The sequence below is a fragment of the Adiantum capillus-veneris genome, chromosome 1 (genome assembly GCF_014529385.1).
Source record: "Adiantum capillus-veneris isolate H3 chromosome 1, ASM1452938v2, whole genome shotgun sequence".
Classification (NCBI taxonomy): Eukaryota; Viridiplantae; Streptophyta; class Polypodiopsida; order Polypodiales; family Pteridaceae; genus Adiantum; species Adiantum capillus-veneris.
Window position 1 is genome coordinate 89,559,736 of NC_140931.1, and position 14,383 is coordinate 89,574,118.

Below are 14,383 nucleotides of genomic sequence, written 5' to 3' on the forward strand. Positions count from 1 at the left end.
ACCACGTCAGCAATCTATCCGGAATTCGGTGAGTTGCTGCGGAAATTCCGATAGGTCTCTCGACTGCAGCTGCTTTGGACAGCTGCTTCTGTACCAATGTACTCTTATCATTGTGTCACACGTGTGCGCGGGTCCAACAGACCACTACCACATCGAAACATTGTCACACGGCCTCACATCTATGGCTTCTGGTGGTTTGTTTAACTTCCAAAGCTGGCAGTGATTGTGAACTAGGTGCTTCTTGCTGACGGCTTGGTATACTACATGCTGCTGGACACTGCATCCAGGGGTGTTATCTCGATTGAGAAGCCTGGTCCGCAATTTCTTGTGGGATGGATCCAACGATGTAGGGACACTTGCCTCACGTTGCATGACATACGGTTTTTATGCCCAGAGATTATGGAGACTTGGGTATCAGTGGCCTAGAGTTGCAGAGCAGCGCATTGCTTTTCAAGCTCATTGTATGGGGCCTCTTTCCTAAAGACAAGCCTTGGAGGCAATTCTCATATTTTGCCTTGTCAAACTCTGAGATTTGCCACAGAGGATATATCAATGCCAAACTGAGATCCCAAGCTGTGACATCCTAGCATGAACCTAGCAAAGTCAACCCGTCTGACACACCTTAGTGGCACTACAGTCCCCTTGTCACAGACAGCCAAAGCAACTGTTCATCTATTACGTTTCATCCCGCTAGGTCCCCCCCACAAGATTGGCATCCCAGCATCCCTAGACCTATGCCAAAATGTACCATGTTACTATGCTCAAGATACCCTTCAAATGGGATCGTTTTTTGGTTAAGTGGTAGCCGCAATTGGACCAAAGATGAGGGACATCTCAAAGGCTTTGGCAATCTACAATCCTTGCACAAGGTGATAACCTTTTGTATGCTAAGCATAGACACAGCATCACTTTGATTACAGATAGTGTAGGTAGAAGCCTCCATTGATAGCAAGATGAGCTTCCAATTATTGTTTCTATTCTGTTTAAGTGTTTTCCATGCTGATCATCATGGTGTCATGGTTATTCTTGTCATTCTCTTTCTTTGTTGTTCATCCATGTCTCTATGTTGAGCAGTGCAAGAGTTGTAGTTGCTCTACCACCAATTTAGAAGCATTAGATTTTCAGGAGCAGAATAATTATATAATAAAGATGCCAAATTATGAACCTTATGCAATTTACAAATGCCATCAACATGGTAATTCTTTGAATGAGAGTAGGTTGACCTCAGAGTGTATCTAATATGCCCAGGAGTCAGCATCAAGGTGCAAAACGACACTGTCGATAAAAGCTCTTGGGAGTCATTAGCCTGTTATGTTTTTCTCTTTTTCTTCTTTTTTTTTTTCCGAGGAAAAGATCCTTCTATTAGTTAATGAAAACTGCCCATAGGGCTACAACCACCTCTGCACGAGAAGGCTACAACAAGCATGATGGGGAGACTCTCCCAATGAAAAAACAGCATATATACAATGAGGCTAAATCAAGAGATGGGAGGAGGGAAGAGCCACACAGGTGGACGGTAGTGCCACCTGAGCACACCCTGGACAATGGTGTAGAAAGGCCCAGGGCGCCAGAGTCAGAGGAAAGCCTTGCGGCGCTCCCGCATGCGGTCGGAGCTGCCCTGTAGTCCCTCAAGCTGTCCTCTAAGAGTATGGATCAGCTCTAGCCAAAAGTCACGAACAGTCTCTGCTGGTGGCACAGGGCGAGCCTCAAAGATGCGGAAACAGCGGGCCAGCCAGATGAACCACAATGTCAAGCCACTGATGAGCTCCCAACACTCCTTTCTCTCACTGCACCACTCCTGTGGAGTAAGCTCCGTAGCAGGCTGGAGTGTAGGTCGCCCCCCCTGTATCACTATCATCCTGCTGGTGGAAGATAGCTCAAACTGAAGTGCCGGGCCCGTGAGAGTGGACCAAGCCGCTGCCCCCCGAGTGTACTGTCGAGCCGTGGAGAGAGTAGGCATCAACCGGAAGAACTCGTAGCCACACCTGCTGAGCCGAGGGACAGTCCCAAAGACAGTGACGCTGACTCTCCACCAACTGGTCACAGGCTGTACATGCGGCCGAGAGACCACTATGCACTAGCCAGCTCCCTACTGCTGTAGCTCTGTGTGCGACCAGCCACTGGAACAAGGTGACGCGCCTCGGCTGTCTGGAGTCCCACAGCCTCTCCCAAAAGGCTGCTAAGAACTCGACTGTGAGACCCTCCTCTTGCCAATGACGTGTTGCAGGCGGGCGGGCCTCTCTCTGAGCTGCAAGTATATGACGTCCAAGCCGAACAGTGTACTGAAAGAAAGGGACTCCTGGGTGGTCTGCAAAAGAGAAGGAGTCCCTCCATAGCCACTCACCAGGATCCCACTGTACTCGTAGCCCATAGCCTCCAGTGTCCAGTCTCAAGAGCTGCTAGGTCAGGGTCTATGAGGCAAGTCCTCCCACAGATGCCCACTACTCGGATCCTCTGGAAACAGCACTCTGCTACCTGCGGGGCCTCCACTGTAACTCGCTACAATCGTCCCCCACCCTGAAGCTCGAAGAACAGGGCTGGGACAGTCTCTGAGCAGGCCCTGACAGAGATGAGAACCTCCAGTCGTGTGTAGGCTCCCATCCACCGGGGTGCTACTGGCTCGAGAGCCGTGAGCCACTCAGCTGGAACCGACTCTGAGATGTCCTGACACATGCTCTACACACCTCTCATGCCCTGTAGCTGGAAACCCTGCACCTCCTCTGACAAACCTGTGAACTCTAGCCAGTCACCTAGAGAGCGCGCTGGACCTGCTGCCATGGGACCCCAGGAAACATGAGGCCGACTACCAACCAAGTGGCCTCTCTGAGTGCTAACCATGGGGTTCCAGACGAGGGGTTGCCGTAAACGCTCCTCCGTGCACGTCGGCTGTCTCTGCTCCAGGCCACGCCATAAGAGCTCCCAAGATCGAAGCAAACTCACAACGAAGCGGTCCTCCAGTCTCCTGCTCAAGCCAACTCTACGCATCTCTGTAAAGATCCATCTGGTCAAAGGTTGCCAAGGGCCTCCTGACCGAGGCACCCTGGCACGAAGCCTCTGCAGCAAGAACTCCTTCCAGGGCTCCTCACCTGGAAGAAGTCCTATGACTATGAACTTCCCAAGAAGGGCTCTGCTCTGCTGTGCTAGATCAATGATCCCAAGCCCTCCCTGAGAACAAGAAAGCGTGATGAGCCACCTTGGCTCGGGCTATCTGAGTGTCACGTTCTGACCAAAGGAAGTTCCTGATCAGCCTCTCTACCTGGCTGATACAAGAACTCGAGAAGATCCAGCAGGAAGTGATGTACCACATAGTCGCCAACAACACCTGGTTGGCAACTACTACTCTGTCAGCCAGAGAAAGTCGTACTAAGCTCCAATGTAACAACTTTCTCTTGATGGACGGGAGAAGGGGAGCAATCTGCTGCTCGGGAGACAACCTGACAACCCAAGTACCAAGCTGCAGTCCCTGGGGGAATCCACCTGAAACCCTCTCCTGGCATCGAATCTGGCACAGGAGCACTACCAATCGAGAAAGCCACTGTCTTTCTCCAGCTGATCAGTGCGCCCGATGCACAACAGAAGGTCTCCAAAGCCTGCTCACGTCTGTGAAGATTGGCCTCTTGGCCATCTAAGTACAAGGCTGAGTCATCGGCAAACTCAACGTCCAGTAGCTCATCTCCCCGAATAGGGAGTGCTAAGCCCCGTAGACCAAGCTGCTGTGACACCAAAAATCTGCTCATCGCCTCCGCATAGAACGGAAAGAGAAAGGGGACAAGGGGACAGCCCTGTCTGACCGAGCGTGTAAGCATGAAGCGATCACCTCTACCTCCTGCCAAAAGCACCTGACTGTGAGCCTGTCTGTACAAGGCTAACACCCCTCTGATCCAAGCATCTGAGAAGCCCATCTTGCGTAGAGTGCCCTCTAGAAAGTCCCAGTCAACTCTGTCGTATGCCTTCTCAAAATCGAGAAGAAGAATCACAAGGTCCTCACCACAGAGTCGTGCCAGGGCAGAAGCCTCCCAGAAAGTAAAGATGTTGTCAAGGATACTACGTTCCTTGACAAAACCTGTCTGAGTCCCATGTATAAGGCTCTCTAAAAGTGGCTGAATCCTCAAACTTAGAGCCTTGGCAAGAATTTTGTAGGCTGAGTTGAGGATGGTGATGGGACACCACTATCGAATATCATCCAAGGAGCCACCCTCCTTGGGAATGAGGTAGATCAGGCCCTCACTCATGCTGTCAGGCATCACTCCTGTGTGCAGAATGTACTGAAAAGCACTACAGAGATCTGGGCCAAGCAGGTCCCAGTACTCCAAGAAAAATCTGAGAGTCAACCCATCCTCACCTGGACAGCTACCACGGGGGAGGGCCCTAAGAGCCGTGTGCAGCTCCTCAAGCTGAAGTGGCATCTCTAGCCTCTGACACATCTCCTCAGTCACAAGACATGGCATCTGTGCCCAAACCTGCTCCCTGCATGCATCCTGCCGCTCTGACTAGGGCTCAGCAGACAGTAACTCACGTTAGAAGTCGGTAGCAACTGCACGCATATCCTCGGGCTCACGAGCAACTGACCCATCGAGCCTCCTCAACTGACTAACCTTGGCATGCGAGTGCCAAGGTCCCACTGTCTCAAAAAAAGCACCAGTCACTCTGTCACCCACCTGAGTCCACTGAGATGCCTGTCGGTGGAAAGCAAACTCATGTCGCCTCTCCTCTGTGCTAGCAAGCTCCTGTCGAGGCTGTTGTAACTGCTCCTCCAACCATGGACTATCTGGATGCTGCTCCTGCATCCTCTGTAATGAAGCAATGCCCCGTCTGAGACGCTACTCCGCCTCTCTCGCTGAAGCCCGGCGAGCCAGAGACTCTTGAAGAAAAAAGTGGCTAATCTGAGCTAGGCTTGAGGCCACTTTGTCTGCAGGAGAATCCTGTCTGTCCATGCCCTCTGTCCAGAGAGCCTCTACCCTCTCTCTGAGTGCTGAGTCCAACAAGACTCTCTCTCGGATGCGGAGCATCGTGCTCCCACTCCTCTGCCTGTCTGCCACTGTGAGGATCACTGGTGCATGGTCCGAGAAGGAGGTCCGTGCCAAGATGCCCACTGATCCTCCCAAATCACTGAAGTGGTCACTCGTGTAGAAGCGATCTATCTGCGATAGATTCACTCCTCCCACTCTGCGGTCCGATCTAGAGAAGGCAAGACTGTTTGGGGTCCTCACAAAACCAGAGTGCTGCCATATATCCGAGAACCCTCAAAGTCATACACAACCTCTCCCAAGCTGCCAACTCGACTCCATGCACAGTAGCATGGCTGCCACCAATCCTGTCAGAAGGGTCCTCCAACATGTTGAAGTCCCCACCTATGCACCAATGATCTGCCTGCGGCAAAGACTCAACAATCAATGACCAAAACACTGCACGAGCACTCGCCACATTGGGCGCATAGATGTTTAGGAAACCCACAAGGCCACCCTGAACCTGCATAGTAATCCACTGAGCCCTGCCTGGCACAATAATCCCTCTGCACACAATGGCTTGCTGCAATGAGTCCGCAATAGTCATACATACCCCACCCTGGATGCCTCCAGGTCCAAAAGCAACTGACCAAAAGGTATCATAACGTCCACGCAAAATCTGACCACATCGCCGAATGCGGCTCTCACACAGATGGTGCTCCTGAAGCATAAGGAGATCAATCTCTCCTCCCACAAGGCAACGCTGAAGATCCTGACGCAATCGGCCCCGCTGACGCTGAAACTGGGGCCCACCTAGTCCCTGCACGTTCCATGAGACGATCCTCATGGGGAGCGAGAGAGAACAGATGCTGCCGCAACAGCTAGACGGGCTATCTTCGAGGCTGGCTTGGATGGGGAGTAATACGCATCCGAGCGTCCTCTAGATAGGCGTGACTGCAGTGAGTGCCTAGCCCAAGCCCAAGCAGAGCGAGCCGTGCATAAAGCAACCTCCTCTGTCCAGGAGTCCTCATGAATGTATACATAGCAAGGCAAACACTGCGTATCAGCAAAGAAGTACACCACAATGTGCCTACATCCTGCTGAGTCTGGGGGTGTCACCGCAAACTTGGCCAATGGCCACAAAGTCTACAGCATATCTGTAACTCCAAGTTCTCCCATGTGGTGAGAGAACTCTAGGATCTGTGTATGCAACCATCCCAACACTGAGTCGAGGGTCCACTCTGTCTCGGCCCAAAGGGGGAAGGAGAAACCAACTGCTGAATCCAAGGCCTCTGTCCCCCTAGCGGCAAGGAACAAAGCATGGACCCTGAAGCAGGCTGCCTCATGGTCTGCTGCGGAATTGCCGAGAAAACAAGTGAAGCCGTAGTCGAAGAAGTCCCAGCGACGCCGGATGTCAATGCTCGTTAGACCACGAGGGATAGCTGAAAGGGAAGATGTCTGAATCTGCAGAGGGGGCCGTAAGAAAGGCTTACCCTCTCTCGCTGGGCGACTCGTGGCAAAGGCGCTGCCAAGAGATCTCCTAGCCGCCGGAGAAGGCCCTGCCCCCTGGGTCGACTGTGGAACTGGAGTAGGAGGGGGGTGAGAAGGAGCTGGGGGGAGCGGTAGAGAAGAGGGGCGGGATGGGGCAACAGAGGTAGAGGGGCGAGGTGGAGAGGCGACGGGAGCAAAAGGCGGGGGGGAGGATGAGGAAGAGGGGGGAAACTCTGGGGGGGGGGGAGAGGCTGTCGAGGGTGAAGCGGAGGTGGGGGCTGGCGGAGGGATCTCCTCCTGCTCAAGAGGACCAAAGCGGTTCCCCGTGGGAACCCACTGCTGCTGAGTAGGCGCCTGAGGGCCACTCTGAGTGTCAGGCTGACGCTATGGCCCCTGTCGTCGTCGACCACGGGCCTGCTGCCATCCCTCCTCCGCTGGAACCCCAGGCTCGGAGGGTGGCTCGGCATGTGTGCGCTGTGTCGCTGACAATGGCTACGGGCTAGCCCTGGCAGGCTGGGGCTAGGGCTGTGGCTGTGGTGCAAGTCGCGGCCTCCTCTGTGGACAGGCCTTCGCTAGATGGCCCATCTGTCGACAAATGAAGCACTGGTTCGGGAGGCCCGAGTACTCCACACTCTGTCTAAACCAACCCCCACTCACCCGAGGCAAAAGGATAACCTTCGGGAGCGTGTAGGTATCTCTGACCAAAACTCGAACTGAGGGAAGGCCAGCCGCCTTGGCAGCTACTGATGCTGCCGTACGAGGTGTCTCCAAGACAGTCCCAATGGCGGAGCCGATCCTGGAGAGAAGTGGTAAGTACTCCCTCTGTAAACCCGGGAAGCAGATCGAGATGGGGATGTCTGCCTCCTCTACTAGAACATCCGAAGCCGGGTCAAAACCATGTCGCTACTGTCGAAAGTGGGCACGTGATGGTCGGATGGCCAGTGGACTCATAGCTATGACCTTGGACGCCATCTCGAAGGTCTCAAACTCGATCTAATAGTAAACCCGTCCGAGAATCTGGACATCCAAGATCTTGCCCACCTCTGCGAGAAGGCGGGCCTGGAGAAGGTCTCGCAGCTCTCCTCTGCTAGGTCGGGTGCCGAGAATCTTGCAGATCACCGAAGTCCCTGCAATCGCTCTACCTCTGCGGCAAGGCTCGCTTGCTCTGTCGGCGAGAGAGCAAGTCGAATGGTGGGCTCGGCGGGGTCGGGTGAGAGGGCTTCTGGTGAGTCCCTCTGTGGCGAAGCTGGAGCCTCCATCTGTGTCTACAGCTGTGGCGTAAGAAGAGGGCGACGGAAGGACGCTGCAATTAGGTGCGCAAAGCACTGTCCCAAGGATTGACTCAGTGCTGAAGGGGCCAATTGCAGGGAGCTAACGGGGTGAAGAAATAACAACACACGCGGGCGGGCGGAGGGGGGGGGGGAGGGGGTCAGCGGGCTGGGGTGGCTAAAGCGGGAGGGGATGGCGGGGGCGGCAGGGGCAGTGGTGGGCAGGCAGGCAGGCAGGGGCGGCAGGGCGGGCAAGCAGTGCGGGCGGGCAGGCAGTGGCGGCAGGGTGGGCAGGCAGTGGCGGGCAACGGGCAGGCAGGGCAGCGGGAGGGGAGGTAGCGGGCAGCGCTTGGGGGGGGGGGGGGGGGGGGGGGGGCGCGATGGCGCAGCCAATAATGGATGCTTCTCTTTTTCTTCTTCTTATCTTATTCTACAAAAACCTATCAATGTGCTATCCATGCAATACAAAAATAGCATCAGAAAAGATGTTAAGTAAAATCATGGTAAAATACCCTCGCTGCAAGTTTTAAAATTCTTCCAAGTGGAGTAAGATTTGCAGCTGAAGCCTCATTCCTCGGCGAGTGCAATCTTGCTTCAGCAGCCTTCAATCGTCGTAAACGTAACTCAGCCAAAGACATCGGTTGGGTGCTCGTTGACCTTGTCCCACTATCAAGCCCACTTTCTTCATTCTCCACGTTATCAGCTGCCCTTGAATATCTTTTCTTATCACCTCCTATACACCTGCCTACATCCAGATCAGTGTAGCTTACACAACAATTGATATAGATGATAAGCAAACAGCTTCTCTTGACAGCCCATTACTTTGGCAGTCAAATTGGTCAATGTATGAACTTAGTAAAAATTAGCATGCAAAGGCTATACACACCCACATGAATCAAATTTTGTAATGAAGCAAGATTCAAAACTCCTCCAAATGCTCAAATAAGTGCTCTCTCTTGAAAAGGTTAAAAAGGTCTCCATTTCACAAACTTTATGTAAGGGCTAAAACACTTGCACAAAACAAATAATTGAGAGACACAAACACACAAATAAGAAAGAAGAGATTCGTTCAAGTCAAGACTAATCAAAATTTGTCTTCATTTAAGAGTAAACATGAAGGTCAAGGCAAAGATCTGCTGTTTTCGTTAGTGATGCTAAGTTTACATCTGATTTGGGCTTGCACTCTACTTCGAGATTTTGATCTCTCGGATTCTACCATAAATGAGCAAGTTTCTACTCATCGCATGTGACTCGTACTTCATTGCAAGTGAAATATGGTTTGATATCACAGATGGATGAACTGTGTGGTTGAGCCAGATTCTGTAGAGGTTGAAAGAAGTGACACCAAAAAGTGGGACATATATGGCTGAACATGCAAAAACTGTCATCTCCGATGGACAGCAACAACCTTCAGTTCTAAAACCTCCAAGGGTAGCCCGTACACGGTGAACAACCTCAACCACACTGGAACAGTGGTCACCTAGGGCAACAGAAAGTATGGCAAGTGATAACCTACAAAAACGCAAGAGACAAAGAGATCTGGCTCGCGATAGAAAAATTGCTAGAGAGATTAAAACACTGGAGAGAGAGAGAGAGAGAGAGAGAGAGAGAGAGAGAGAGAGAGAGAGAGACCCAAAATGATAGCCAACACTCAAATGAGCAATAAAATGATACAAGTGGGGCACCTACTCCCACTATATACAGGAACAACTGGGCTGCCTAACCTCCCAAAATACCCCATGACCTAGAATATGGGGGCAAAAATGTGAAAATATATCGGATCAGCCTGTAGCTGGGAAACTAGTGGCACATGGTACATTGCACCAATACCCTAGACATGAGGCCACCAAAAGACAACCTCTATGGCACTGCAAACAATGCAAAATGGACAAAACAATGGCGAGAACTAAATGAGAAACAAACTCACATAGGCCCGGCACAACCACAAAACAGTCCCCCACTCCCTGTGATCAAACCCTAGGAGATACAAGGGCACTAGCAACTCCGCCAGGACCATCTAGAGAGGTGACAAACACTAACACTCAGCTCCAAGTCGGAGAACATACCTATGGAGAGTCACTGTTAGATATTGGCATGTGTGTCCAGTCAGCATACGGAACTCCTTTCCACTTCAACCCCTCCACCCCAAACATGGCGAGACCCCTCTGTCCTTGACTTGATTTCACCCCCATGAGCCTTGCCCTTTACCTTGGACCCTCAGTAGCCCTCCCTCTCAATGGTATGGAAAGCATATGGGTCCCCCATTCAGTCCCCTCTGCTTGCAAAATCCAATACTAACTTCAAGTCTTCAATGATACCAAAATTTAAAGTACGTCTCCAAAGTAAAACTCAAGGCTTTGATTTGAAGTGATCTGCACTTCCTCCAAAACAAACTCAAGGCATTGATTTGAAGTCGCTTAGACTTTTTAGTGATCGGAACAACACAGTAAACAGCACACGTGCGTATGATTGGTGGGATTGAGGAAGCTTCAATGAAGCAGCCAATCGTTGTGTGGCTGAGACAAAAGCCTTTTTCTTTCCAAGGGAAGAAGGTCACCTGTGAGGAGGGCCCGACAGAAGCAGAAGCTCTCTCTCTGCAAATCCAAGGCTACCAAATCAACAGACAAATACTTCCTAGCTTTTGCCTACACCTCGTCTGAACTCAGCCTAAGTGATGAAACAAACCCACACCCACATTTATGCAAAAAGGCCAGTGGGCACTCTCAATTCCTCCACTTAGTGTTGACTCTTGACACCCCAAAAATTGGGCACTCAAAAATCCTCCTCCCAAAATTTTAAGCAGCATTTAATGAGAAGAAAAGCGTACACACACAACCACAAACACAAACACACACACACACACACACACACACACTCTGAAGGGCTTCTCCATGCCTTGATCAATGTATAATGAGAGTGCTAATTAGCTAGTCGCTAGCATGGATCTTCAAATTCCTAGCCCCGGCATCTTTAATGCATCTTCTCTTCAATGGTTTGCACATACGTAACGACTAATTTCAATTCAAGATTGTTTGCAAGGCTTGATTCCACGATTGCCTATGAGTGACTTTGTTGTTAAGGAATCCAAATCCAAAAATTATTCAATGACCTTCAAAGCGTACGCACGCCATAGATGTACGCGTTCGCAACTCAAGCTTATTACTTTCAATAACTTGCATAGAGAGAAAAAAGTAAGTTTTTTTATGATTTTTCTCATCTTTGATTTCAATTTTGGTGCGATTTTTTATTCTCTAATAAAAATTTACTATTCTAAATTGTAGGTATTGGTGTATATATGACTTAAAATACTCATTAGAAGCAACACTACACCATCCAAATGAGCTTGAATGGGAAGACCGCATTGGATATTTGTCAAGCTCCACGCGCATGAGTACAAGGAAGAGGCGTGTCCCGTTCACAAAAGGTTTACTCTTGAAAAAGAAAGAGGCGTCTCCTGGTCACTAAAGACTTACGCTTGAAAGGCTGCCAGTGCAATTTTGCTTTTCAGCGATTAACCAAGGAGCCAGATGTGGGTGCGATATCTTATTTCCATCCCTATCACACCAATAAGGTATCTCATGGTTGTTCTCACCCTGATGCACCTTCAAAATTCTCCCCTTGGATTTTATTGCACAAAAAAAATATAGCTTTCAAGCCTGCTTTAGCATGGCTTTCCTCCCCAACAAGTCATGGAAAAGTTTTGTTTTGTTTTGTTTTAGGAGTCCGGGATGGGTATCCTTTGTCGTCTCCTCAAAACAAAGCCAAAAAATATACATACAAATTAAATACGAAAGGGAAAGAGACGACATAGGCTTCAAATTGCACCCATACTCCTAGGGCAGACGCTTTTGTCACTAGCTTCCCCTTGACTACTTGAGGACTCGTTTCCCCAAGAGGCCATGCTTATCTACTCTCTTAGAGCAAAGCCCATGAGAGACCCACATCGCTAAAAAGTAATGGATGTGACAATGACCAAGTACCTCAAATCACACGCCCAAGCACTGCGGGACTTGCTTCGACCTTCCCTTTGGAGTTTTCTCCGCCAAGTAGACTATTGCTCACCACGCTAAATTGCCCTTAAAACCTGAAAGTTTTCCCAAAGGAAATACCATACCCATCTGGAAGGGCGTTCGCTCACAGGTGGCGTCCGATGGGATTGGTGGTGCCTCCCTTCCACCTCCTAATCCCGTTTTGGCGAGGCTAGCCCCTTCGCGGGGTCAAGGTACATGAATGGCTCTGATCACTTGTCTGTCATCGCTTTGGGAGAATGACGTCATTTCCCTCAAGAGGGATTGGAATATAAATTTAAGCATAGGAAGGAAGAATTTATTTCTCCATCTGCCTATGCAAAGCACTCAAGTACTAGGGTAAAGCGTCACCAAAAAACTTCGTTACAAGGACGTGCGCTACAGTTCCATTCCTCCTCGAGTGCAGATCACGGCGTACCCATGATGGTATCTACTTCCCACGAACCTCCCCACCAAGGAGAATGACGATCATCTCGTCTTGGTCCAACGGCGAGTCGATATTGTTAAAGGTGGCGTTGAATTGGTTTAGCCATTGCCCCCTAGGACCATCAAGCACCAAGTAATTTGTGAGAGTGAGCGTGCGCGGAAGCATGAGAGAGAGAGAGAGAGAGAGAGAGAGAGAGAGAGAGAGAGAGAGAGAGAGTAGAACACAAACGATGCAGATGGGGAAGAGGGGGCGATCAGCCCCCCATGACTACCATGAGCAGAAGAGCCAATACACAATAACCAAATATGATGGAAGTGAGCACCCCCCCTGCCCCATAAATAGGTGCCCAAGGGGAGGTAGGGCAATGCCATATAAAATCCCCAACGACCCAACAAGAAAAGAAATATATATGAGGATGCCCAGACAAGGTGGGCGATGGGCGGGTGGCCAGCCCGGAGACATACTAAGTGAGTGTAAGAAACTCTAAAGGTAGCAATCCAAATGATCAGGAGTGAAGAAGAGCACATCCAAGCCAAGCTCCGGGTGACTCCGGATGTAGTTGCGTGATGATGCCTCATCTCCAAAAGAGTCCAAAGCATTGAAGTCCCACTCCAATCTGTAGATCCAAGCAATGAACCTGTCCAGGAAGAGATCCAAGATCCTCTCCCCCTAAGTCCATGTAGATGCTCCTCTGTAAGTAAGTGATCTGATGTGTCGAGGTCAAGTGGTAAGTGTCTGTCCACCCAAGATGGTGGTGTCTTCTCTGGGAATGTCGGAATCCCATATGCCATGAGCATGGCCATATCTCGTGTGAACTCCTCTAATGAGTGCATAGGTGTGTCCATAGCAAACCACAAGTCACCACCCCCTCTAGAGTGCACAACCGCCGAACGATGGCTGGAATGAATGGATCTCCCAAGGATCGTATGCCCGCAGCTGATCAAGCCGATGTCGAAGATACCGTGTACTGCATCAGTCACTGAGAGACCGCACGGACCACCATCGGATGGTGTCTTGGCAAGAGGTAACTTTATCCTCTGTGAAAAACACAAACTATGTATCTGGATTCTGCTGTCCACCCAAAAACACAACTGCGAGGTGATGAAAACGCTGCTGTCCAGCGATTTTCAGCGTGCTCGTACGCTCCCGGCAGGGTCCAGAGCGGTGTAGAGGGTGTAGGGAGGGCGAGGAATGAATGTCACAACCCCAGGTGGGCTGAAAAAAGAGAAGAACAGCAGTGGGTATGTGGCTGAAATCTGATGTTCTGAAGAGGAAGAGGACCAGCAAGGCACCGGATGCCGAGCCGGTGTGGAAAGGCAAGATCGGAATGGGCATAGCGCTCTCCTCTCCTCTGCTGCAAAAACGCTGCAGCCTGACAAAAAACGCCAGATCTGGTTGAAAAACGCAAATAGAGGAGAGGGGTTTTCCACGACTAAAAGGCCCAAATAGGCCAGCGCTAGCAGCCAGAATGCAAAACGCCAGGTATGAATGCAAAAACACAGGTTGAAGTGAGGTCCTTCATGGCAGAAAACCTGTTTCTTCGATTGCCTGGCTGATCTTCACAAAACGCTGGCTGATCTGATCTTGGGAGTACCTGATGCGGCTTGGATCATCGAGAGCCTGAAGCTGCTCATACCATGTGCGGAAGAGAGAGAGAGAGAGAGAGAGAGAGAGAGAGAGAGAGAGAGAGAGTAGAACACAAACGCTGCAGATGGGGAGGAGGGGGCGATCAGCCCCCCATGACTACCATGAGCATAAGAGCCAATACACAATAACCAAGATATGATGGAAGTGGGTACCCCCCTAGCCCCATAAATAGGTGCCCAAGGGGAGGTAAGGCAATGCCAGATAAAATCTCCCATGACCCAACAAGAAAAGAAATATATATGAGGGCACCCAGACAAGGTGGGCAGCCGGCCCAAAACTCGAGCGGCCAAACCAGGTACAACCTAGACTATGGGTGGCCAACCCAGAGACATACTAGTCGTACAAGTATGCCCTAGACCATGTGAAGCAACAGAGTGGTGTAAGTCTAACATAATCATCCTCAAATGGGAAAACGATCGACCCTCTAACTCGTAGCACAATGGACAGACACAGTGTCTACGCCTCCAACTATCTATCAAGTTGAGACCACCTATCCTCGCGAGAATCAACACTCTCATCACGCCTATCTACTACACAGATCCTATTGAGCTGAAGCAAGTATCCACCAGTCTATTC

The 14,383-nt window shown here is 50.6% G+C and overlaps 1 protein-coding gene across 2 annotated transcripts in view; it reads right to left on the reverse strand.

Annotated features, from left to right (window-relative positions):
• The window catches only part of LOC147465161 (uncharacterized), a 98,482-nt gene that overhangs the window by 16,238 nt on the left and 67,861 nt on the right, over positions 1–14,383 (reverse strand). The window contains exon 2 of one of the 2 annotated variants that reach the window (XM_086518563.1): positions 8,218–8,446. In XM_086518563.1, coding sequence (XP_086374689.1) covers positions 8,218–8,446 — 229 coding nt within the window. Of the gene's footprint in view, positions 1–8,217; positions 8,451–14,383 lie in introns of both variants that reach the window. The other variant, XM_086518556.1, reaches the window with a different exon arrangement.